At 48.1% G+C, this 25,873-nt stretch overlaps 2 protein-coding genes across 3 annotated transcripts; both read right to left on the bottom strand.

Moving 5' to 3' along the window:
- Positions 1–914: 914 nt before the first annotated feature.
- Positions 915–24,310, bottom strand: LOC145805814 (uncharacterized). Of its 2 annotated transcripts, none has more exons than XM_082901027.1 (5): positions 2,847–3,358; positions 2,557–2,718; positions 1,870–2,463; positions 1,690–1,788; positions 915–1,481 (listed from the first exon to the last, which is right to left on the bottom strand). In XM_082901027.1, exons 1-5 carry the CDS (start codon positions 3,351–3,353, stop codon positions 1,050–1,052), a joined length of 1,794 nt encoding a protein of 597 aa, XP_082757153.1. In that variant the 5' UTR covers positions 3,354–3,358; the 3' UTR covers positions 915–1,049. The 2 variants fall into 2 exon arrangements, with proteins under 2 accessions (XP_082757153.1, XP_082757154.1); XM_082901028.1 differs by lacking the exon at positions 2,847–3,358 and adding an exon at positions 24,171–24,310 and having other exon boundaries at positions 924–1,481; positions 2,557–2,681.
- Positions 22,476–24,026, bottom strand: LOC145805813 (uncharacterized). Its single transcript, XM_082901026.1, has 3 exons — positions 23,431–24,026; positions 23,251–23,349; positions 22,476–23,042 (listed from the first exon to the last, which is right to left on the bottom strand). Exons 1-3 carry the CDS (start codon positions 23,539–23,541, stop codon positions 22,611–22,613), a joined length of 642 nt encoding a protein of 213 aa, XP_082757152.1. The 5' UTR covers positions 23,542–24,026; the 3' UTR covers positions 22,476–22,610.
- Positions 24,311–25,873: the final 1,563 nt, after the last annotated feature.

Here is a 25,873-nt window from a genome sequence, read left to right as displayed (position 1 = left end):
AAACTTGAAAATCTTCGAAAGTGGGACATACCTCTTGGCCGCCAAAGCTAAAAACGTGCGTCACTGGATTCCAGAACCTTGCCGCGGCATGGAGAAAAGGAAGCTGTAGCGGAGTACGGCTCAGCGTGAATAGTGCATTCAAGCCGAAACCCCGGAAGTTCAGCTTTTTCGAGCCATCCAAAGAAGAGATCCAAGATGTGATATTTTCTGCGAGAAACGCCTCCATCTTTGTCTAAAACTAAGATGAAATGAATGTTCCCGAAGTTGAGGCTTTTATAGAAGGAAAAACACTATTCACGGGGACACGTGTCAAAAATCTGGTGGCTGCAGGACTGAGTGGCCGGCCGGCCACCTTTTCTGGCTGGCCAGCCATCTACTTTTTCAGAAATGGCCGGCCAGCTGTCTCTCTCTACAAAAAATGGCCGGTCGGCTCCCAGGGATGGCCGGCAATGCTCCAGTGTATCTCCTTGGCCCTGTTTTACTCTTCGAGGGAGAGTTCCAAGCGTTTCCATGCAACGGGAAAGTCAAAGGCCTTCATCTCCCTCTGTTTCGGATGCGTTCCGATGCCCAGATCGTCAGAAGTACACTTTGTTGTTGTTGAGTTTTGTTTATCGAGTTGTTGTTTTGCTTATGGAGTTGTTTGTCGAGCGGACGTGTTTTGTGTTTTTGAGTCATTGCTCTCTGTTTAAGCAATTTTTGTTAAAGTCTTGTTTATTTGCGTTGTTGCATTTTGCTTATCGAGTTGTAAACTTGCTAAAGATTCTGTTATATCTTAGTAAGTTGAGTTGCTTAGTTTGTTGCGTCGGTTCACTACCTGACTTGGTGATTACACAATGCGCATTTCCATTCAATTTCATTTTTGTGCGAAATAAATGATGCGATACGATGCTAAAAGTTTAAAATACAAACACCTGTTCAAAAGCTATTTCATTCCATCATGCTTTACAACAAACAAAGGTACAAGTTTTACAAAAAATAAAACTGCCTAACAATGTGCAAAGTGCTACAAACTACTGGCAAAAAGAAAAATAAAGCAGGAAATAGCAACATCAAAGTCCTCGGGAGCGGGAACGAGAAGCACGCCTCATCCTCTTCTGCGGGACAATCTCCGCACCACCATCTGAGTCGGAGCTGTCATCCTCAGGATCCCCCTCAGCCTCGCCTCTATTCCCCGAGCCAAAACCGGAGCCCCCCTCCTCAGCAGATGTCTCTGACTGACGATCGGTAGCCTCCTCCTCCTCCTCAGCATCCTCCTCCTCCTCATCAGGCTCCACCTCCACAACGTGAGCCCTGCGTCTGCGGACAGGCCCTCCTCGAGCTCCTCGAAAAGGTCTAGATGGCCCGGCTCCTCGGGAAGGCCGAGATGACCCCGCCCCCTGAAAAGGCCCGGGTGACCCAACTCCATGAAAAGGCCCAGATGGCCCAACTCCCCAAGGAGGCCCAGGTGGCCTGGCCTGCGGCTGACCGGACCATGAAGGCATCTGAAAACAAAGAGTTCAATTCAAATACATCAGTCCAAATATATACATCAGATGCAGATACAAGCAAAGGCTACATGAAGTGGGTGCATGTAAATACAGTGTACAAGTGGGGTGTGTGTCAGATGTGCTCTACACAAATAGTCTATCGATGCAGTAGAAATCAGCATGTCATCAGAAGTATGATAAATGCCAGAAAACTGAAGGGTACCTGAATGCCCGCGACAGACAACTGTGCCTCCCTACGCAGGACCATGCCTTCGAGTGTGGCCACCATTCCAACCACCTCCTCCATGTACCCTCGCGATGGCTGCAAAAATGAGCTCATAATCATCAGTGAACAGAAGAGTGTCTAAACATCTGAATGATGAATGAAAAAAGTGGAGCATACCGGCGGTGAGTCCGGATCAATGGCGTATCGATCACTGGGCATCGGAGGCTCTAGTGGAATCGGAGTCGGAAAGCTAGCCCCATACTGCCATGCCATCAACTCAGTAGGCATATCTGGCCATCCGGGATGAGGATGAGTCGACGGAACCGGAGGAACCGGTCTACTCCCACCTCTAGATGTACCGGCCCTGCTAGTAGAAGGGGCGTCTGCAGCCCGAGCCCGAGCCTGGCCCGAGGATGACATACCGGCAGGCCTCATCATCGGGATACGAGCTTCCATCAATGGAGGCATCAAATATATGTGACGGTAAGTGGCGTAGTCCCCCTCCTCAACATATAATAAAGCATCACTGCCCAGCATGGCACCGACTACCTTCGAGTAAGAGAGCCTGTCAGCAGTCCGCATACTGGCTGGAGGTACTGCGGGAGGATCCTGAGAAAGATACCCCCATACCTGGCGCAGAAAGCGTTCCCCCAGGAACCATGCCCTGCCAACCGGCCCTTCAAGCAGGACCCTATACTGGGAGATGTCCGACGCTCCGGTATACTGAAGTCGGAGACCATCACCCAGGGACACCCAGGGCTGCCATGTGATCTGCGGATGATAAATGCATAAACCAATCAGAAATCGAGAATTTACAGGGCAAATCAAAGATGAAAATAAAAGGAACTGAAAGTTCTGAGGTACCTCTGAATGTCGCACAGTGTCAAAGTACTGTCGCAGGTTAAGGAGGGTCTCTCGAGGTCTCGGCCGGTGCGGGCCCTCGAACACCAATGAGTATGGGGTCATGAGAATCCCCGCCACCTCCAACTCTGGGGCTAATGATGGGAAGTATACATAGACCCATAGCTGAGAAAAGCAGTGCAGAATGTAAGTACGAAATGCTGAGAGCAAAATACAGACTGTAAAAGTGCGCTGTGTGTGCAATGTACAAGTAATGAAGAGCAGAAACGTAAATCAAGAGGACAGAAAAGTACCTCCCAGGCTCTCCAGTAGCCGCCAAGTAAATCGCCCCGCCCGCGGGAGGTTGCGCTCATATAAAAGTAAAGGGTAGCCAGGCCGGCGCCACCCCAGTCATATCGATGGACCTGTGATAGGTCAACCAGAGCGCTCAGCAGGTATAGCCCAACTGTGTTCCCTCTGTCGACAAACAGGGTAGTCCCGAAGAGGAACATAAGGAAACCACGGGCATACTGCTCTGTCTCCTCGGGAGTCTCAGGCACCATCTCCGCCCGCCGGAAATGGGAAGAGAACCAAGTGTATCGGACTCTCCCAGAGACCCTGTCAACAGGCGGGCGAGCCCCCAATAGATATGTCCAGGCGGCCTCCCACTCGCCTATATCCTCATCGTAGGGGATGGACCAACCTCCGATGTCAAGGCCGGTCAATACAGCGAAGTCAAAAGGGGTCATGGTCATGTCCCCGGTAGCAGAGAAATGAAAGGAGTTGGTGGTGTCCCACCATCTCTCTACCAAGGCTGCCATCAGTGTCCTCCTGGCAGGGCAACGTGACAACCCGACGCAGAAGGGCCCGAACCCTGCCAAGTCTACTAAGTCTCGGATGCCCTCCGGGAGCTCAGCATACCAGTCCCGCGCGATGGTGGAACCATACCCCCGCATACTGCGGGAACCAACCTGCATTCAGAATGAATACATGTGTCAATAATGAAATGAATGGGCTGTGCGCCAATGAAATGAATGGGCTGTGTACCAATGAGATTGAACTGGGCTGTGTGCCAATAAGTGGAATAAGCTACATGCAAATTCAGTTAAATTGTGGGCTGCGTGTTCACTATATATCTGGGCTGCGTGTTCAGAAAATTTGAAGTTTGGGCTGCGTGTTCAACTTTCAGTTAAATTGTGGGCTGCGTGTTCACTATCTATCTGGGCTGCGTGTTCAGAAAATTTGAAGTTTGGGCTGCGTGTTCAACTTTCAGTTAAATTGTGGGCTGCGTGTTCACTATCTATCTGGGCTGCGTGTTCAGAAAATTTGAAGTTTGGGATGCGTGTTCAACTTTCAGTTAAATTGTGGGCTGCGTGTTCACTATCTATCTGGGCTGCGTGTTCAGAAAATTTGAAGTTTGGGCTGCGTGTTCAACTTTCAGTTAAATTGTGGGCTGCGTGTTCACTATCTATCTGGGCTGCGTGTTCAACTTTCAGTTAAATTGTGGGCTGCGTGTTCACTATCTATCTGGGCTGCGTGTTCAGAAAATTTGAAGTTTGGGCTGCGTGTTCAACTTTCAGTTAAATTGTGGGCTGCGTGTTCAACTTTCAGTTAAATTGTGGGCTGCGTGTTCACTATCTATCTGGGCTGCGTGTTCAAAAAATTTGAAGTTTGGGCTGCGTGTTCAACTTTCAGTTAAATTGTGGGCTGCGTGTTCACTATCTATCTAGGCTGCGTGTTCAGAAAATTTGAAGTTTGGGCTGCGTGTTCAACTTTCAGTTAAATTATGGGCTGCGTGTTCACTATCTATCTGGGCTGCGTGTTCAGAAAATTTGAAGTTTGGGCTGCGTGTTCAACTTTCAGTTAAATTGTGGGCTGCGTGTTCACTATCTAATCTGGGCTGCGTGTTCAAAAAATTTAAAGTGTGGGCTGTGTGTTCGACAAATCAGTGTTTGAGCCGTGTGTTCTAATGTGGGCTATGTGTTCGCAATTAATTAATGAGCCGGGTGTTCAGAAATTCGGATGTTGAAATTACATGTTCAAGATGAAAGCAAAGTACTATGTCATAAGCTAAACTGCGTGTTCAAGCATGGCAAAGGTGCGAAATCTAGGAAGAATACAGAAAATGAAGTAAATACCTCTCGGGCCTCATGAGAGAGGTGGTGCTCCGGCTCTCGGAGAAGCAGATCCACGGGTGCTCGCTCGTCGAAGCTAGTAAAATGACGGAAGACAGCACGAGGGAGGACATGTGCTGGCGGACGGTACCTCCCGGGAATAAAAGGTCGGGTCCTCGGGGGTAGAGTCATGGGATTGAAATCATCTCCGGCACCTGGAAAACCTCCGCCGTGGGAAGAATTACCCGCCATTTCCAGAGAATCTGCAAAAAAAGGAGCAAAAATGAGCAAAATGAGCCAAAATTGAAAAAAGTCAACAAAAGTCAACTCTCGGGAAATAAAAAGTCAACAAAAGTCAACTCCCGAGAAAATATTCCAAATATTGAGATAAACTTACCTCGAGTGGCGAAAATGAAAAAATAAGCTCCGAAGCCGGAATTTAATCGCTTCAAAGTGCTTGAAACTAAATGTTTTTGCGGAAACAATTTGCACGGGGCGTTGGAAAACGCGTATGAAACTCAGATCTGGAGAAGAAAGTGGTGTAGAAGGCAAGAAAGGAAGGGGGCCTTGGCTGCCTTTTATAGGCTCAAGGTCTTGGTTGAAGAAGCATGCAAAAAGGGGGTGAAAAAGACCAAAATACCCTTGGATCTGGCAAATGGCCGGCCGGCCCCTTTTTCTAGCCGGCCAGCTATCTGCTTTTTGGATAACTGGCCGGCCAGCTATCCACTTTATGGGAAACCGGTTGGCCACCTCCCCTTGGGAAGATGAACAGCCGGCCATGTCCCCCACATGCCCACCTAGCTCTCTGCAAATTTTGAGGAAGATCGGAGTTCCCGGGACCTGAAAAAGTTCAAGAAAAGTACACTTCCGGTCGCGAAATAGCTCCGCCGGAACTTCGGCTTCAGGTTCTGACTTGTGTCTCATCATCACTCATCGAAATCAAAGTGTATCCTTTTTGAATGAGTTGTAACCCTTCAGGGAAGTGGATCGGAGGCCGCGATCGAGTTGCCTTCGTCGAAACACGCGTTTCCGTACTCGTTGTTTCATGACAAACGGACACCCTGATTCATGCTCGTGTCACATTATCTTGCATTCTCATGAGCATACTTGCCTTGTCATGTACATTTCTTGATATTGGCATACCTCCATGTTTGAGCATACGTTGTCACGCATGTTCCATTCTTGCATTGCGATGCGTTCACTCACCGACGCTGCGTGTGTCGAACTTTCGGAATCACATTAAATACATGTTGTTAGCATATTGTACTTGTTGCAATTTCTCTCTTTTTGCAGGCACGATATTGTATGTACGGTTCAATTGAGGCTGGTGCGACCAGACGAATCGCGCAGGTATCGTATCTTCTCCGTATGAGACGTGGCGGGGATTGAATAATCCTCCGCATTCTTAACTGCATGAAATGTAGTTGTTGCTTTGCATTCTTGCTTAAAACTGTTGCATCTATTTGCGAATACTTGCTTCATTACAGCTTGCTGCATTTGCATGATCATTGGGTTACCTTCGGCTTCTTGCATATCATTTGCATTTTGCCCCCTGCCTGCGGGCATGCCTGCGGGCACATCTCTGTTTATCCTGTCTGTTTGTCTAAGTCTTCGGCCTTGTCAAAAATGGGTCGTCTCTGGGCTTTGACATTCACTCCCGTCACTTATGACTTCCGAGTTCTGTCAAAGAGGGGCAACTGTAGACACCCCATTTTTGACCGACCTTAAGACTCAGACGTCACCGATTGAGCGCTCGGTGATGTTGCATAATGTGCTCGTTCAGAAGTTTCAGAGTTGCGGCCGTGAGCCCTGCCTCCGGACTTCCGAACCCTCTTCTGTGCCTTGTCTCGGTTTGCGAACCAGACTCGGTTTTCTCTGTTTCTTTTCCTGAGGGGAGGGAGAGGTCCCGTAAACCATCTCTCAATGTCCGTAGGCTACATTTGGTGGCCGTAGGCCATTTTTCCCATTTCGGAGCCCGGTTCCCGGTTTTCAGAGCCGTCAGGCCGTGTGCCTCGGTTCGGGACCGCTTAACCATCTCCGTTTGCTCTAAATTTTGGCATGCATCTTATTTCATCCCTTTTGAGGGACACTGGGGTCTGAGAAGCCCACTTCGTGGTCGAACGCCACTTTCGGTGCTTAACAGCCCATTTTCGGGACCTCGAACTGCGTGTTTTGGTCCCCGCGCATTCGTTTTGCAACGGTTTTCGTTCATTTTTGGCAGGTACCTCTGTTTTATCACCGGGGAGGTCACTGAAGGGTGGGAGGCCAGCAATTGTTGCAGCAGCCAGTTATACATCCTCCGACGCCCTCCGGCGCCCGTTTTTCGCACTTCCGGGCTAATGTTGAATACCTTGGGCCCTTTTTCTCGAACTTTGAACCACATATTTGTGATGTACACACATGAGAGGACCCTAAAAGTTCATGGCCGGCCATTAATTCAACTTGACCCTTTTGACCCCCTCCTTCCGGGCTAATGTTGAACCCCTTGGACCCACTTTCTTGGAATTTTAACCACATGGTTGTGTTGTACACACATAGGAGAACACCATCAGTTGGTGGCCGGCCAGAAAATCTCATTGAACCTTTTGACCCCTAGCCGGCCGGCTAGGGGGTGTGGCCGGCCGGCCACCTGCAGCAAAAGTACCAGGCCGGCCGTATTCCTTGCACTGTGCACTTTACAGCTGTGGAGCTTTATCTCCCAGAAAAGATCTTTATCCGGGGGATATTTTGTAGGGGAATATTACTCTCCTTTTCCCCCACCTTTACACCCCCTTGTTGGCCTATATAGCAAGCAAGCCTTGTAGTATTTTGGGGTTAGAAAAACTCTTCTTCAAACCTCCATACACAACTCCATCTCCATACCTCTCATTTCTTGAAAAATCTCTAAGTCCCTAACCATCATTCCTTCTACACCACCAAGCTCTACCACCACCACCTCATTTCCAGCAACAAGGAAGGTTTCTCAAAGGCCAAAGAAGCTGCAAATTCATCCAAGAAGCAACAAAAGTTTGAGTCTTCAAGGGTGAGTAACCTTTTCTTCATTTTGACCCTTTTTCTTGATTCATTTGTAAGCCCCACTTGCTTTTTGTTTCAAGCTCCGGCCCTAACTGAAAAGGGCCCTCTTTTGAGCTCATCTTCACTTTTCATTAAGGGCTCAACCCTGTTTGAGCCCTCCATGACACACTTGCTTCATTGATCCTCTTATATGTCACAATCTTGCATGCTATTTTTGGCCCATGAGCAATTTATTTTCGAGCATGTGATAAACTGATATTAGGCTTATTTTGAGCCCCTCTTCAACATTGAAGAAGGGCTCAACACCATTTGGGATTTCCATGTTGTACCTACCTTTATACTCCTCTTTTCTTCCCCATTCTTGCATGCAATGGCAGCCTACCATGCTTTTGTTTTTGGCCATTTTACAGTTCTGAAAAAGTTCTTATTTTGGTCCATTCTTCATATTTCATTTAGGTCCTTTCATGGTTTGGGACCTCCATAGGTCACTTCATGTTATATCTCTCTTTTATTCCCCATTCTTGCATGTTTAGTTAGCCTACCATGCTTTTGTTTTTGGCCATTTCACAGTTCTGGAAAAGTGCTTATTTTGGTCCATTCTACATGTTTTATTAAGGGTCTTTGGCTGTTTGGTGATTATTTTGTATACTTCATGTTGTAGCCACTTTTGAGCCTAATTTTGCATCACATTTCTATCATGTTTGTATACTGATTTGAGGTCTGCCATATACTGTAAATATTCATATTTTTGGTCCCTCTTCAATGTTGTAGAAGGAAATTTTTCAGTTTGGGTTTTTCTTATATCACTTGCTTCATTACCCCTCTTTTGGCCCCTATTCTTGCATGCCATTTTTGCCATACCTATGCTTGCTGTTTGGCCATGTTTATAACTGTGAAAGTGCCTTTTTTGGGACTGTCTAGCTTCTGTCTTTGCATTGCATGTCCATATTGTGCATGTTTGGCATAGCTATAGGCCATTTCGGGTGCCTAAATTCGCATTTCGGGACAATTCCTTGCATTTGGTATCATTTCGCCTCATTTCGGGACTGTTTTTTCCCATATTTTAGTGCTGAAATTCCATTAGCATGCTTGCATATCATTTTTTCCATATTGCATCGCATTCCGTCATTGCCTCGGTTTGCGTGCCCGTGTGCACGCATTTCGAGGCACCTCATTTTTATCCGCTGGCATCCTGTGTGAGTGTAGCTGAGGCTCACTCATGTTGGTATAAGCCCATTTGTCATTCCCATGACATTTCATCGCATTTTGCCACTGCCTCGGTTTGCGTGCCCGTGTGCACGCATTTCGAGGCACCTCATTTTTATCCGCCGGCATCCTATGTGAGTGTGGCTGAGGCTCACTCATGTTGGTATAAGTCCATATCATGTTTCCATGTCATTTCATCACATTCTGCCATCGCCTCGGTTTGCGTGCCCGTGTGCACGCATTTCGAGGCACTTCATTTTCATCCGCCGGCATCCTGTGTGAGTGTGGCTGAGGCTCACTCATGTTGGTATAAGTCCATATCACATTTTCATGTCATTTACATTGCATTTTACCATTGCCTCGATTTGCGTGCCCGTGTGCACGCATTTCGAGGCATCTCATTTTCATTGTATTGCGTATGCCATCGCCTCGGTTTGCGTGCCCATGTGCACGCATTTCAAGGCGCCTCATTTTCATTGCATACTGTCATTTTCTCGGTTTGCGTGCCCGTGTGCACGCATTTCGAGGCATCTCACTTCCATAGCATTGTGTATGTTAGGATTGTATATTAGTTGCATTTCATGCATATCATGCATATTGCATCGTGTCCGGGATAGGAGTTAGCCCGGGCACGGGAAACGAGGTACATTTCGTACTCCGAGTGACGGAATGTGTCTCATTTCCCCAGTCACCGACACTCCAGATTATCCATGATGGAGTTAGGTTTTAGCTGTAGTTTCATGTGCATTCATCCTATATTGAGTTGTGCATTTCGATTCCTCGGCCATCATGCCTCGGTATGCCCGATTGGTGGCACGAGGATCGAGACATGCATATATTTGTGCAAATACATTGCTATGCCCCTTTCCTGCTCTCTGTTGCAGCAAAATAAAGAATCAGCAACTTTCTGGAGCTTGGCACGCATTTCAAGAACATGTGTAAACAGAGGCTAATTGGGGCATTCTGGTGGATTTCCGCGCAAGACAATCCGGACATGCGTCATCCATCAGAAGCAAGGCAGTCCCTGGCTTGTATGCCAGTTTTACTTGCTTTCTTAGTTAATTCATTAATTAATTAGGATTCTGTAATATTTGGACTGTAATATTCTTTTATTCGGGACTGTAATATTGGGACTGTATATTTATTCGGACCCTCTGAGTGAGGGCACAACTGTAATAAGTGTGCGTGAGTGTGATGTATGTCTTCCAACCCCGCGTCTTTCTCCCTTTTATTTATCCGCTTATGATGGTTAGATTAGGGCATATTCCAATTAGCATACAGTATGACAGCATGTTTGCATCATTCATCCGTTTTGCATGCACCGGGCTCGGCGCATCATACTAACTGCATTGTACTTTCAATTCCAAATTGAATACATGTTAGCTGTAGCATTCCATATGCCATGTTTAGAATAGCCGAGCCTGCTATAGTTGCATTTTGCATGTGTTGCATTAGGCATTTTTGTATACTTAGGATCATGCATAATTTCTAATGAGTTTCTATTTTGGCTTGGAGTACTCGGTAAGTTCTATGCTTTAGCATCCTTGCATGCGTGTGAGTGACTGCCATGAATAGCATGCTTACCATGAGGCTATGTGCTTATTTGATATAACTGCCTGAATGCTTGTGGGTGAAGGTTGGGTTACTTAAATTGGAATAAATCATCAAATGTTTGAAAGCCTACCTGCGGGTAGCAAAACCTCTTTCAAAAACAAACATGAAATGTTTCGTTCCAATTCAGGCGACCCGATCTATACTTGTATGCTGTGCGCATCACATAGTAACCTAGGCTAATAAACCGGAATAAGAACTCACAATGTTTTCAAAAATTGATATCATGGTTAGTAGAGGCCGGTCTATGACCGGGCGAGCGGGGGTGCTCACGAAGTGACCTTCCCCAATCGTACCCAAGTTCCCGAGCCGAGGCAACTTTGGTGATGACGGACACGTGGCCTTTTGGCACCGAGTCAGGGTTTCCTAAATTTCCCAAAATAAAATATTTAGGTGGCGACTCTGTATCTGGCAAAGCAGTCCATGTTTGGCACTTCTTTCAAAAAATCAATTTTCTCAAAAAAATAATTTGCCGGATTTGGACTCTTTGGTTCAGATTAAGAACCGTGACTACAAAATCGAGTCCGAGCTGTAGCGAGGTCCCCCGCGGGCTTGTTACCGTTTCTGGCGACTCTGCTGGGGATTTAGAGAACTTGACTCGAACTCGTGATATCTGTTTTTGACTACACTTGTGTGTTTCTTTGCATTGCATTTGCATTGGTGCGCCTAGGACACCGTGTTTGCCATCTGCTATTCCTGAACGGTTTGCCGGAGGCTTGTCTTGTCAAGGCATGACCATAAGGCGGACCGGTTGTGGGCTCTGCCAGTATGGGAACACAAACCTCGGTTTTACCGGGGCACCCTCTTTGACCATTCGACCTAGTGCATACTCGGATCCATAGTGACCATTCCAAATTAGGACAGGTTGCTTACCCGTTTATAGGTTGTTTGAAACCGCTGTGTGCGTAATGAAACCCTAGCTCCTGACACAATAGGACAGGGAAACCCTACCCCAACATAGGGGTGTTTTGGCTCTCACTTATCTGTTATGTGCTTTAGAGTGCGTCTCTACAGGAATGCATGTATCAGTATATGAGTTTGGGTATCAAGCCTGCGGGCATCAATACAGTATCAAGCCTGCGGGCATCAGATCAGTATATGAGTTTGGGCATCAAGCCTGCGGGCTTCAGTTCAGTATTGACAGTATCGAGCCTGCGGGCATCAGATCAGTATATGAGTTTGAATATCAAGCCTGCGGGCATCAGTTCAGTATTGTCAGCATCAGGCCTGCGGGCATTAGTTCAGTATTATGGGTATCAGGCCTGCGGGCATCAGCCAGTATTTGAGAATTAGTTATCTGCGGATATCAGATTCTGTTTTAGGGGATAGTGATACAGGGATAATAATCAGTGTTTGAGGACAGTGTGTGTTCACCTTATTGACTGTGTGTTGATTATGCCCGACTGTGTGTCATGCATTTTATTTTAAGCTGTTATGCTGCCCGTTTATCTGTTTATTTATTTCCTTTTCGCTTTATTTATCTTTTGCTAGGTCAGTTCTAGCACAATTGCTTCCAACCCAACAGGCATTCCCCAAGCACCTTGGACACGAGGTCGTCGACTCCATCGATCTGAGGATCTAATCGACGGACAGCCAGTGTTCCATTCTCTACCCCCTGTTGCCAGAAGGAAGCCAAAAAGGCGCAGTGTGTCAGAACAGAGGTTGTCAGAGCAGTGGGTTACTTCATCAGAGGACTATAGGACTGAGGTCTCAATTACTGCTGCAGAAATAGACATACCAGTTAGACAGATGGATCAACAGAATACATCAGGGATGGAGGCTCTAATGCGCCAGATGCAGGAGAGCATGAGACAGATGCATGATGATGCCACCCGCCAAACGGAGTTCTCTAAACAGCAGGCCGCGATCATGGCCCAACAGGCTGAACTAATCACCAGATTGCAACAACAGAATACAGCATCTGCTTCACAACAAATCCTTCCTCCGGCAGGGGCTCCGTTACCTGAGCAGGCGCCTACTGTTCAGAACGCCCCACCAAATGCCCAGAATACCCTGCCGTATGTCCAAATTTTACAAGAGGACACGAGTCTTCCAACGGGGCCAGCTCCGCCCCCGCTTCCACCACAACTGTCCAAGGTCCATACATCCAATCACCCGGACTCTCCATTCGAGGTTGAGGTTGATCATACAGCTCTAAAATTGAGCAAACTGGAGAAGCTCTTTAAGAAATCCCAAGGGGTCAAGGCTATGCCAGATATCGAAGATGGATATACCGAGGAGGCCGTAACACTCCCCGATAGGTTCAAAATGCCACAAATCGACCGTTTTGATGGGTCCGGCGACCCCATGGTCCATATCCGACTGTTTGCAGACGTCTTGCGGCCAATGGGCCTAACACGACCACAGAAGCTCTCATTATTCGGCCGAACCCTGTCGGGTGTGGCCTCCCATTGGTATGCAAAGTTACAAGACGAAGTGAAGAGGAACTGGGATGAAATGGCTGAGGCCTTTGTCGCACAATATTCATACAACACTCAGATCGAGATCACAACTCGTGATCTCGAAACGACAAGGCAAGAGCCCAAGGAAACTTTCTCGGACTTTGTGATCCGATGGAGGGCGAAGGCGTCAATGATGACTCTAAGGCCCACTGACAAAGATCAAATTCGGATGATTGTGCGCAATCTCCACCCAAAACTGATGCAGAGAATGATTGTAATCCCCTTCCCTACTTTCGCAGATTTACATGAGATGGGGGTGCAAATCGAAGACGCAATGAAACAAGGTCTGTTTGACCATGACAGAGAACAACCGAGGAGGACGTTTAACCGTAACAACAATGCGGGCCCGAGTGGCGCTGCAAATACGAGAGCCTCGGAAGTTGGTATGGTCACCACCATTCCCCCTCCCCCTCCAAGGCCCATGACTGCCACACCCTTCTCCAGCGCGTCCGGAAGCAACACACAAGCCAACAGATTCCAACCGCGAGGCCAAAGAACCTTTACCCCACTATATATGCCTCTGACCAAAGTTCTGGGAATATTGATCAGAAAGAATCATTTAAAACCCCTGGAACCAAAGCCATTACCGAATCCACTCCCCCCCTCTTACGACCCGTCAAAGTACTGCGCATACCACCAACAACACGGTCATGACACCGACCGTTGTTACAGATTGCGTCATGAGATCCAAGATCTTATTGACAAACAGGTGATCGCACCTCCTGATAAACCCAATGTCACAACCAACCCTCTCCCACCACATAACCAAGCTCCTCCTCCCAAAAGAATTAACTTTATCCAGACTGGGGTCGCATCTTACGATCCTAGCATCTATATTACGCCCACCCACCTACCCAAGCCGGAGGTGCTCCTCCCCGATTGCACTGATTTCTTGTGCATGGTGGACATCTCCAAAACCCAACCAGAACCGATAGTGGTGACCGTCGAAGACGGGGCAGGGCAGATTTTGGAAGAGAATGAGATTGTTGAATCTGAGACTGGGCAGAATTTTACTGGGGGAGCTTATGATCCAAGCAAGTATATCCTATCAACGAGCCGAATTGGGCTAAGTATAGAATTGCCAGAGGCAGGAGAGCTATGCATGATCCGGGGGGATGGATCTGGGCTATGGGCAGATGATTTGACAGCCGCAGGGGAGGACTTTGCCAACCTGCAACTTCTTGATGACCAGGAACTGGGGGAGGCGTCAATCAATTGGTACGATTATGAGGGATCAGAGGAGGCCACTGGATGGCTCGAAGATCAACCGGATGTAGTGGGGGAAGCCCAATCAGAACAGAGCCCGGCAGGAGCAGAAATATCAGTTGTGGCCGGAACGACCGAAAGTCAAGTTGTACCGCCGGAGAGCGCCGGTGTTAAGAATTCCGCTCGGGACATGGGCATTATGGATGTGGGAACTGTTGAACAAACAGCTGTACTGACGCAGCTGGAACAAGGAAAGTTTGAGGAGGCTGAGAGAATTAGAAAAGCTAAAGGCCCTGAGGGGACCGAAAGTGCTGCGTGCACGAAAATGGAGAATGCTGCGAGCATATGGACAGGGGATATTCAGAGAGCAACTAAACCGGAGCCAGACAGGTGTCTGTTGGCTGCCAGCGGAATGTGGTGGGAAGATGACGACTTGTGTCTTGCCCACACCGATGAAGACTGGGGAAGTGGCCAGCCGGATGATACTTGGTACCTCGATGAGGTTGACCATATGACAAGAAGTGGGCGGTACTTCAAACCCCCACACCTGGACCAACCTGAGGCATCCGGGAAGGATAGAGAAGCGGAGAGACAGAAGGAAAAGCAGATTGAAGATGAAGCTGTGCTGAAACAGTTAAAAAAGATACAAGCAGACATCTCCATCTGGGGACTGCTAATGGCATCATGAGTACACAGAGAAGCTGTCCTATCTGCTATGGACAAGTCCAAACTCTCCATAGACACCACGCCTGAACAGCTGGTTGGGCTGGTTTTTCCGGGAGGAGGTTCCCCGGCATTAACCTTTTCGGACAAGGAGCTACCGCCTGAGGGCACAAACCATAACAAACCTCTCTATATTTCTGTGGAATGTAGAGATAAGTGGATACCGGTGGTACTTGTTGACACCGGGTCTGCGATTAATGTCTGCCCGACCAGAACGGCATATGCAATCGGGCTGAAGCCCGTGGACTTCGTCCCAACCACCCAAGTGATTAGAGCATACGACAATACCAGCAGAGAAGTGATGGGGACTATTAAAATTCAAACCAAGGTTGGTCCAGGACAACACAGCATCGAATTTCATATCTTGGACGTTCCCGCAACCTTTAACCTACTTTTGGGGCGACCGTGGTTGCACCAGGTCAAAGCAGTCTCTTCCACTCTACATCAAATGCTAAAGTACCCCCACGGGAAAGGGGTAGCGATTGTTTTTGGGAATTCATCAATCCATCCGCCGCCGGAAGTGTCCACACCTGTCTTGGAGATCGAGCACGGCACGGAGGATGTGTTTTTGTCGGGGTTCACTTTGGCCGAGGCCCAAGTGGTTCAGAATGTCATGGCTGTGAATGAGGGCATGTATGTTAGCGCACAATCTATCTACCTCATGAACAAGCTAAAACATACCCCCGGGATGGGATTAGGGAGAAGCGGCCGGAAGGGCGTCTCAGTGTTGGCCGAAGTGCCACACAACCCTCACGCCTTTGGACTGGGTTATCTGCCCACCAAAGAGGACTGGGTAAGGAAAGGAAAAGAAATGGCCGGAAGGGCCAGAGCAAAGAAGGCCGGGAAGCCATTTGAGTTAATGCATAGGCCCATCTGGGGTACCCTAAACGGACGTTTCGTCCGGGAGGGGGAAGATTTTCCATTCTGCGGCTTCCCGGAGCCATGGCAAAACGCGGAGGGGAAGCGCGTGCCTGGTTTTGAAATCTTCTTCGACATACAATTATCTGGGGATGACGTTGCCGAAGCGCAGACAGACCCACCAACTGAGGTTGAGCAATGTGAAACAGTGGATCCTGAGAGCACAGAGCTTGAAATGGGGGTAGCACTGGCGAGTCTGCTATCAGATCCTCCGATCGGCCAAGAGTGCTTGGGGGATAACTCTTCGGTTTCTGTGATTGGAGATGAAATAGCTGCGGGCTTTCCAGCGCCGATCTTGGATGCATCTATCGCACCTTCTCTCATCTGGCAATATGAAGAAGGCTTTTTATCTAGCAGTTCCGGGTCAGGTAGTGAGCCGGAATCTGATTCTATCGAATCTTGTGCGTCGGAATCAGATTCCAGCTCGACTGAGTCTGAGTCCGGTATTCCTGGGGGTGATAACCCGGATGCCACAGTCCTGTCTAGGTCGTCATTTTCATTTTCTTTTGAGTCTATTGTAACGGAGGAATCTGACGGCTTGGAAATATTTAATGAGAATGATGTGGATGTGGTTTCTGAGTATTTTTCTGTGCCTTTGATTTATTGCTTAAATCAGGATTTTCAAAATTTTGATGAAAACAGCGAGGAAGAAATTCCCCCAGTTTTGCAACGATTAATTGATCAAGAGCAGGAAAGATTTGTTAAACCTTTAATGGATGAAATCACTACTGTGAATGTTGGTACTGAGAAGGACCCGCGGCTGGTCCAGATCGGGTCCACGTTGTCTTCGGAGGAGCGCGAGCGCTTAGTCGCTTTATTAAAAGATTTCAAAGATGTTTTCGCGTGGTCCTACGAAGACATGCCTGGAATCGATCCTGAGATTGTACAACACCGGATCCCTCTTGATCCCGAGGCCCGCCCTGTCAAACAGAAACTCAGAAGGATTCGCCCAGACTGGGCCCTCAAAATTAAGGAAGAGGTCACCAAGCAAATTGACGCAGGGTTCCTGCTGGTATCTGAATATCCAACTTGGTTGGCCAACATAGTTCCGGTGCCAAAGAAGGACGGCAGAATTCGGGTCTGTGTAGACTTCAGAGATTTGAACAAGGCCAGTCCAAAGGACGACTTCCCCCTGCCACACATTGATGAATTGGTGGATTTCACGGCAGGGCACGCTTTGCTTTCGTTTATGGATGGTTTCTCAGGCTATAATCAGATAGTGATGGCACCCGAAGACCGGGAGAAGACTGCGTTCACTACCCCGTGGGGTACATATTGTTATAGAGTGATGCCATTCGGGTTGAAAAATGCTGGAGCTACGTATCAACGGGCAGCAACTACAATATTGCATGATATGATCCATAAGGAGGTCGAGGTGTATGTGGACGACATGATTGTCAAGTCCAAAGATAGAGAGGGCCACTACACCGCTTTACAAAAATTCTTTCAAAGGATCAAAGAGTTTCGGCTGCGACTGAATCCCCAGAAATGCACGTTTGGTGTTACAGCAGGGAAGATGCTAGGGTTTCTGATTACACAAAGGGGCATCGAGGTCGACCCTTCCAAAATCAAGGCCATCTTAGAAATGCCACCACCAAGGACTGAAAAGGAGGTGCGAGGCTTTCTGGGTAAAGTGCAATTCATAAGACGGTTTATTTCTAAATTAACCTTGACTTGTGAACCACTTTTTGGTCTCCTGAAGAAAGGAAAGAAATTCCAATGGGACGGCCGATGTCAAGCAGCTTTTGAGCAGATCAAAGAGTATCTACAGAACCCACCTGTGTTGTCGCCACCAGAGCCGGGGAGACCGTTGATATTGTACCTTTCGGTAACTGAGACTACCATGGGCTGCATGCTCGCGCAGGAGTCAGAAGAAAAATTAGAAAGAGCCATCTACTATCTGAGCAAGAAGATGCTGGATTACGAGACCCGCTATACACCGCTGGAGAAGGCTTGTTTGGCCTTGGTATGGGCAACCAGGAAGCTGCGGCACTACCTGTTAGCCCACTCTGTAATGTTGGTTTCGCGTTTGGATCCCATCAAATATCTTTTCGAGAAACCAGCACTTACGGGTAGGCTAGCTCGTTGGCTGCTGTTGCTCTCCGAATTTGATTTGAAGTATATAACGCGCAAGTCAGTAAAAGGGAGAGCGGTAGCGGAGTTCCTTGCCGACCACCCGGTTGAGGGGGATGAAGCGGTTGAGTATCTATTCCCAGATGAAGCTATTCTGCACGTCGAAGACGAAACTTGGACGATGTACTTTGACGGAGCGTCAAACCAGTATGGGTATGGGATAGGGGTGTTGCTGATAGCGCCTGATGATTCCCGTATCCCTTTAGCATTTAAGCTCCGGTTCAAAGTTTCCAACAATGAAGCAGAGTATGAGGCATGTATTGCTGGCCTGGAAGCAGCCCTGGAACTGGGGGCAAGGCGGTTGGACGTCATTGGGGACTCGAACCTTGTTGTGTCTCAAGCGAAAGGAGATTGGAAAGTCAAGGAGGAAAGGATGATAATTTACCACCAAACCTTGGATCTGCTAATTCCTCGGTTTGAGAAGCTGAATTTCACCCACCTCGTAAGAGAGAACAACAGGTTTGCAGATTCATTAGCAACTCTATCTTCTATGATAGACATCCCGTCCGGAGTCCGGATGCGTCCAGTCATTATTGATCAGAAGTTTACGCCAGCATACGAGTCGATTTCCGCCATAGATGAGGTTCAAGACGGCAACCCCTGGTATTACGACATCTGGAACTTCTTGGAAAAGGAGACGTATCCATTAGGGGCAAATGCCAAAGATAAGAGGGCTGTCAGGAGAATGGCTGCTCAGTTTATTATCTGCGGGGGAAAGCTGTACAAAAGGGGTCATCTGGGAATGCATAAGCTCTGTGTAGAAGCTGAAGAGTCGAAACGCCTGATGGAAGCCATCCATGGGGGAGAGTGCGGTGCACACATGAATGGAGTGATGCTGGCCAGAAAGATCCTCAGACAGGGCTACTACTGGTCAACCATGGAGGAGGATTGTATTAGTTTTGTTCGGCGATGCCACAAGTGTCAAATTCATGCAAACCACATGAACATCCCACCGTCAAAGCTGTACAACATGACTTCACCATGGCCTTTTTCAGTCTGGGGAATTGATGTAATTGGAGCTGTTACCCCGAAGGGGTCAAACGGGCATGAGTTTATCCTGGTAGCGATAGATTATTTCACAAAGTGGGTCGAGGCCCAATCATACGCGGTATTGAAGGTGTCGCATGTCGCAAAGTTCATCAGGAACAACATCATCTGTCGCTACGGGGTGCCAAACGAGATAATTTCAGATAATGGTTCCCATTTCAAGAAAGAAGTAATAGACTTGTTGGAGAAATACAATGTGGCTTTTCATAAGTCATCTACATATCGGCCGCAGACCAACGGAGCGGTTGAGGCCGCCAACAAGAATATCAAGCATATACTACAGAAGATGGTGGGAACCTATCGGGATTGGCCAGACAAGCTGCCATTTGCTCTGTGGGGCTAGAGGACTTCAATCAGAACTTCTACTGGAGCAACTCCATATTCATTGGTCTATGGAATGGAGGCTGTTCTACCCATTGAGATTGAGGTTCCGTCGTTACGAGTGTTGGCTGAATGCCAGATAGCCGAAGCAGATTGGCAGCAAAGCAGATTCGAAGAACTCATGCTCTTTGATGAAAGAAGACTGAAAGCACTGTACCACATCCAAGGCTATCAACGAAGAATTGCCCGGGCTTTCAACAAGAAGGTTAAGTCCAGGAATTTGAAAGAAGGAGATTTGGTGCTCAAAGACAACCGAGCTCCCATCCACGACCCAAGGGGCAAGTTCAAACCTAATTGGACTGGTCCTTACATCATCAAAGCTATCTGGTCAGGTGGAGCTGTGGTTCTGATGGATCTAGATGGTTTGGAGTTCTCACAACCGATCAATATGGACAAGTTGAAGAAATACTATCCTTGAGAGGCTCGCTAGGCCGAAAACCCGAAAGGGCGACCTAGGCAAAAGTCAGAGCACAAAAAAATTAGAAAATATAAAAACTGAGCTCGCAAGGTTGAAAACCCGCAAAGGGCGGCCTTGGCAAAGGTTAGAGCGCAAAAGGAGAGTGAAAATACTCGAGTGAACCTTAGCCTGAACTACGTAAGGCTTGATTCCCATCTTTGGGATACGTAGGCAACTTCACCTCGAAGTTCAGCCATAACTTTTCCCCGATCAACTCTGTCCATTTTGATCATCTCAGTCATCTTTATCCATCAGCATTTATCGTGATCTCCGGTACAGTGCTGTTCAGACTAGGGGCAACTTTCCGTTGCCGCGACGGTGCAAAGTTACTCAGACAAGGGGCAACTTTCCGTTGCTATGAAGTGCCGCATTGTTCTTCAGACTAGGGGCAACTTTCCAGTTGCAGGGATCTGGGGTTGTGCATCTCAGTGACAGATTTTCGGCGTGTCCAGTTCTGATCCACATCGAAAATAGTTTTGAAAAGTTTTAATAAAAGTTGACTTTGTTCAAATCAATCTTTTTACGACTAAGACCATTTTTGGACCAAAGGCGGAAAATTTTCAGTACCACAACTTTCATTGATTTCAAAATAGAGTTCTCCTGCTCTTGCATTACAATTGTGGTTGCTTTTTAGTACATTCATAAAGAAAACTTGAAAATGCTAAATAAGCAATAAATTTGGGGCATAGTTGAATCAAGTATCTCTGCGTCCCCTCCCAGAGCTGGACGGAGCATCTGATGCCAAGCTAGGCCCAACCTGTGCCTCCTCATTGAGCCAATCCAGGCACTCATCGGACAAAGTGCAACTGAAAGTTGAAGCAGGGGCCAGGATCTCTCTAGTCCTCCATGCCGTGGCAAATCGGGCAAGCTGTGCACCCCGGATCGGGAAAGCGGCTGGGTACTCAATCCCCTCCGGTGGGCAAGTCTGATCATGACCAAACTGACGCAGGAACCGAAACGGAAAATAGAATACGCAGTGGGTTAGACCAATCAATTGGATCCCAATCAGCTGAGACATACTATAGCTCATTGCCGGGAGGTTGAGCCAAGGACAACGCCAAGCAATGCCGTCTGCGGACAAATTGCGCATCCAATCGAACCACCACCTTTCGTCAAGAGCATTGACTAGGCGTTGCCGAAAGAAGTAGCCTCGAGCTAAATAAGCTGGGCAAGAGTCCACAACCTGCAACTTATCCATTAACCATACCTAGGGGAGGGATAGAAAATGAGAGAGTAAAGAACAGAGAGATGTACGATGAGAGAAAAGTGAGACAAGGGTTTTGTGAGAAAAACCGAGCCTGAGGGCCGAGTGATGTGAGCAAATATATGTAAGGTTGGGTGGGAAACATTACCTGCAGCAGCAGTGGACTCCCAGCAAACCTAGTCACCTCCCGGCGATAGACAGAATCTAAGCCCATCAGTGTCTCGGCCAAGGTCATGGCAATACAGCTCTTTCCTTTTCTCAAACCTTGGGCGACTTCAATCAGGCGAATGCTAGCCCCGCCGAAGCCCGAGGAAAGCAGAAAGTGAGACAACAAACATAAGCAGAGGGCGTGTTGCCGGAAACCCTGCCAATAATGGTTGCTGCGGTCACCGGCGTCGGAAAAACGATGGATCAAGCCGAGGATGTCTAGCTCCCCACTGCAGATCAGAGATTGAGCGTCATGCGCCGTGAGCCCACACATCCGCCCTAAAGCCTGAGCGTGGCCAAAACGGAGCTGGGGCAAGATCACTTCAGAGCATTCAGACTCCATCAAAACTTGAAAATCTTCGAAAGTGGGACATACCTCTTGGCCGCCAAAGCTAAAAACGTGCGTCACTGGATTCCAGAACCTTGCCGCGGCATGGAGAAAAGGAAGCTGTAGCGGAGTACGGCTCAGCGTGAATAGTGCATTCAAGCCGAAACCCCGGAAGTTCAGCTTTTTCGAGCCATCCAAAGAAGAGATCCAAGATGTGATATTTTCTGCGAGAAACGCCTCCATCTTTGTCTAAAACTAAGATGAAATGAATGTTCCCGAAGTTGAGGCTTTTATAGAAGGAAAAACACTATTCACGGGGACACGTGTCAAAAATCTGGTGGCTGCAGGACTGAGTGGCCGGCCGGCCACCTTTTCTGGCTGGCCAGCCATCTACTTTTTCAGAAATGGCCGGCCAGCTGTCTCTCTCTACAAAAAATGGCCGGTCGGCTCCCAGGGATGGCCGGCAATGCTCCAGTGTATCTCCTTGGCCCTGTTTTACTCTTCGAGGGAGAGTTCCAAGCGTTTCCATGCAACGGGAAAGTCAAAGGCCTTCATCTCCCTCTGTTTCGGATGCGTTCCGATGCCCAGATCGTCAGAAGTACACTTTGTTGTTGTTGAGTTTTGTTTATCGAGTTGTTGTTTTGCTTATGGAGTTGTTTGTCGAGCGGACGTGTTTTGTGTTTTTGAGTCATTGCTCTCTGTTTAAGCAATTTTTGTTAAAGTCTTGTTTATTTGCGTTGTTGCATTTTGCTTATCGAGTTGTAAACTTGCTAAAGATTCTGTTATATCTTAGTAAGTTGAGTTGCTTAGTTTGTTGCGTCGGTTCACTACCTGACTTGGTGATTACACAATGCGCATTTCCATTCAATTTCATTTTTGTGCGAAATAAATGATGCGATACGATGCTAAAAGTTTAAAATACAAACACCTGTTCAAAAGCTATTTCATTCCATCATGCTTTACAACAAACAAAGGTACAAGTTTTACAAAAAATAAAACTGCCTAACAATGTGCAAAGTGCTACAAACTACTGGCAAAAAGAAAAATAAAGCAGGAAATAGCAACATCAAAGTCCTCGGGAGCGGGAACGAGAAGCACGCCTCATCCTCTTCTGCGGGACAATCTCCGCACCACCATCTGAGTCGGAGCTGTCATCCTCAGGATCCCCCTCAGCCTCGCCTCTATTCCCCGAGCCAAAACCGGAGCCCCCCTCCTCAGCAGATGTCTCTGACTGACGATCGGTAGCCTCCTCCTCCTCCTCAGCATCCTCCTCCTCCTCATCAGGCTCCACCTCCACAACGTGAGCCCTGCGTCTGCGGACAGGCCCTCCTCGAGCTCCTCGAAAAGGTCTAGATGGCCCGGCTCCTCGGGAAGGCCGAGATGACCCCGCCCCCTGAAAAGGCCCGGGTGACCCAACTCCATGAAAAGGCCCAGATGGCCCAACTCCCCAAGGAGGCCCAGGTGGCCTGGCCTGCGGCTGACCGGACCATGAAGGCATCTGAAAACAAAGAGTTCAATTCAAATACATCAGTCCAAATATATACATCAGATGCAGATACAAGCAAAGGCTACATGAAGTGGGTGCATGTAAATACAGTGTACAAGTGGGGTGTGTGTCAGATGTGCTCTACACAAATAGTCTATCGATGCAGTAGAAATCAGCATGTCATCAGAAGTATGATAAATGCCAGAAAACTGAAGGGTACCTGAATGCCCGCGACAGACAACTGTGCCTCCCTACGCAGGACCATGCCTTCGAGTGTGGCCACCAGTCCAACCACCTCCTCCATGTACCCTCGCGATGGCTGCAAAAATGAGCTCATAATCATCAGTGAACAGAAGAGTGTCTAAACATCTGAATGATGAATGAAAAAAGTGGAGCATACCGGCGGTGAGTCCGGATCAATGGCGTATCGATCACTGGGCATCGGAGGCTCTAGTGGAATCGGAGTCGGAAAGCTAGCCCCATACTGCCACGCCATCAACTCAGTAGGCATATCTGGCCATCCGGGATGAGGATGAGTCGACGGAACCGGAGGAACCGGTCTACTCCCACCTCTAGATGTACCGGCCCTGCTAGTAGAAGGGGCGTCTGCAGCCCGAGCCCGAGCCTAGCCCGAGGATGACATACCGGCAGGCCTCATCATCGGGATACGAGCTTCCATCAATGGAGGCATCAAATATATGTGACGGTAAGTGGCGTAGTCCCCCTCCTCAACATATAATAAAGCATCACTGCCCAGCATGGCGCCGACTACCTCCGAGTAAGAGAGCCTGTCAGCAGTCCGCATACTGGCTGGAGGTACTGCGGGAGGATCCTGAGAAAGATACCCCCATACCTGGCGCAGAAAGCGTTCCCCCAGGAACCATGCCCTGCCAACCGGCCCTTCAAGCAGGACCCTATACTGGGAGATGTCCGACGCTCCGGTATACTGAAGTCGGAGACCATCACCCAGGGACACCCAGGGCTGCCATGTGATCTGCGGATGATAAATGCATAAACCAATCAGAAATCGAGAATTTACAGGGCAAATCAAAGATGAAAATAAAAGGAACTGAAAGTTCTGAGGTACCTCTAAATGTCGCACAGTGTCAATGAGTATGGGGTCATGAGAATCCCCGCCACCTCCAACTCTGGGGCTAATGATGGGAAGTATACATAGACCCATAGCTGAGAAAAGCAGTGCAGAATGTAAGTACGAAATGCTGAGAGCAAAATACAGACTGTAAAAGTGCGCTGTGTGTGCAATGTACAAGTAATGAAGAGCAGAAACGTAAATCAAGAGGACAAAAAAGTACCTCCCAGGCTCTCCAGTAGCCGCCAAGTAAATCGCCCCGCCCGCGGGAGGTTGCGCTCATATAAAAGTAAAGGGTAGCCAGGCCGGCGCCACCCCAGTCATATCGATGGACCTGTGATAGGTCAACCAGAGCGCTCAGCAGGTATAGCCCAACTGTGTTCCCTCTGTCGGCAAACAGGGTAGTCCCGAAGAGGAACATAAGGAAACCACGGGCATACTGCTCTGTCTCCTCGGGAGTCTCAGGCACCATCTCCGCCCGCCGGAAATGGGAAGAGAACCAAGTGTATCGGACTCTCCCAGAGACCCTGTCAACAGGCGGGCGAGCCCCCAATAGATATGTCCAGGCGGCCTCCCACTCGCCTATATCCTCATCGTAGGGGATGGACCAACCTCCGATGTCAAGGCCGGTCAATACAGCGAAGTCAAAAGGGGTCATGGTCATGTCCCCGGTAGCAGAGAAATGAAAGGAGTTGGTGGTGTCCCACCATCTCTCTACCAAGGCTGCCATCAGTGTCCTCCTGGCAGGGCAACGTGACAACCCGACGCAGAAGGGCCCGAACCCTGCCAAGTCTACTAAGTCTCGGATGCCCTCCGGGAGCTTAGCATACCAGTCCCGCGCGATGGTGGAACCATACCCCCGCACACTGCGGGAACCAACCTGCATTCAGAATGAATACATGTGTCAATAATGAAATGAATGGGCTGTGCGCCAATGAAATGAATGGGCTGTGTACCAATGAGATTGAACTGGGCTGTGTGCCAATAAGTGGAATAAGCTACATGCAAATTCAGTTAAATTGTGGGCTGCGTGTTCACTATCTATCTGGGCTGCGTGTTCAGAAAATTTGAAGTTTGGGCTGCGTGTTCAACTTTCAGTTAAATTGTGGGCTGCGTGTTCACTATCTATCCGGGCTGCGTGTTCAGAAAATTTGAAGTTTGGGTTGCGTGTTCAACTTTCAGTTAAATTGTGGGCTGCGTGTTCACTATCTATCTGGGCTGCGTGTTCAGAAAATTTGAAGTTTGGGATGCGTGTTCAACTTTCAGTTAAATTGTGGGCTGCGTGTTCACTATCTATCTGGGCTGCGTGTTCAGAAAATTTGAAGTTTGGGTTGCGTGTTCAACTTTCAGTTAAATTGTGGGCTGCGTGTTCACTATCTATCTAGGCTGCGTGTTCAGAAAATTTGAAGTTTGGGCTGCGTGTTCAACTTTCAGTTAAATTGTGGGCTGCGTGTTCACTATCTATCTGGGCTGCGTGTTCAGAAAATTTGAAGTTTGGGCTGCGTGTTCAACTTTCAGTTAAATTGTGGGCTGCGTGTTCAACTTTCAGTTAAATTGTGGGCTGCGTGTTCATTATCTATCTGGGCTGCGTGTTCAAAAAATTTGAAGTTTGGGCTGCGTGTTCAACTTTCAGTTAAATTGTGGGCTGCGTGTTCACTATCTATCTAGGCTGCGTGTTCAGAAAATTTGAAGTTTGGGCTGCGTGTTCAACTTTCAGTTAAATTATGGGCTGCGTGTTCACTATCTATCTGGG

This window comes from Camellia sinensis, chromosome 13 (genome assembly GCF_055761805.1).
Source record: "Camellia sinensis isolate YWXY chromosome 13, ASM5576180v1, whole genome shotgun sequence".
NCBI lineage: Eukaryota > Viridiplantae > Streptophyta > Magnoliopsida > Ericales > Theaceae > Camellia > Camellia sinensis.
Note: the sequence above shows the minus strand (reverse complement) of the source record. Positions and strands in the feature narration are given on the sequence as shown.

Excerpts from the sequence above, each read along its gene's own strand:
- LOC145805814 (XM_082901027.1), bottom strand. The coding sequence starts at position 3,353 with ATGGCAGCCTTGGTAGAGAGATGGTGGGACACCACCAACTCCTTTCAT. Across the intron at positions 2,719-2,846 it reads GCTACTGGAGAGCCTGGGAG|CTATGGGTCTATGTATACTT; the intron begins GTACTTTTCTGT and ends TGCTTTTCTCAG. Across the intron at positions 2,464-2,556 it reads ACACTGTGCGACATTCAGAG|ATCACATGGCAGCCCTGGGT; the intron begins GTACCTCAGAAC and ends TATCATCCGCAG.
- LOC145805813 (XM_082901026.1), bottom strand. The coding sequence starts at position 23,541 with ATGCCTACTGAGTTGATGGCGTGGCAGTATGGGGCTAGCTTTCCGACT. Across the intron at positions 23,350-23,430 it reads TTGATCCGGACTCACCGCCG|CCATCGCGAGGGTACATGGA; the intron begins GTATGCTCCACT and ends TCATTTTTGCAG. Across the intron at positions 23,043-23,250 it reads TGTCTGTCGCGGGCATTCAG|ATGCCTTCATGGTCCGGTCA; the intron begins GTACCCTTCAGT and ends CTTTGTTTTCAG.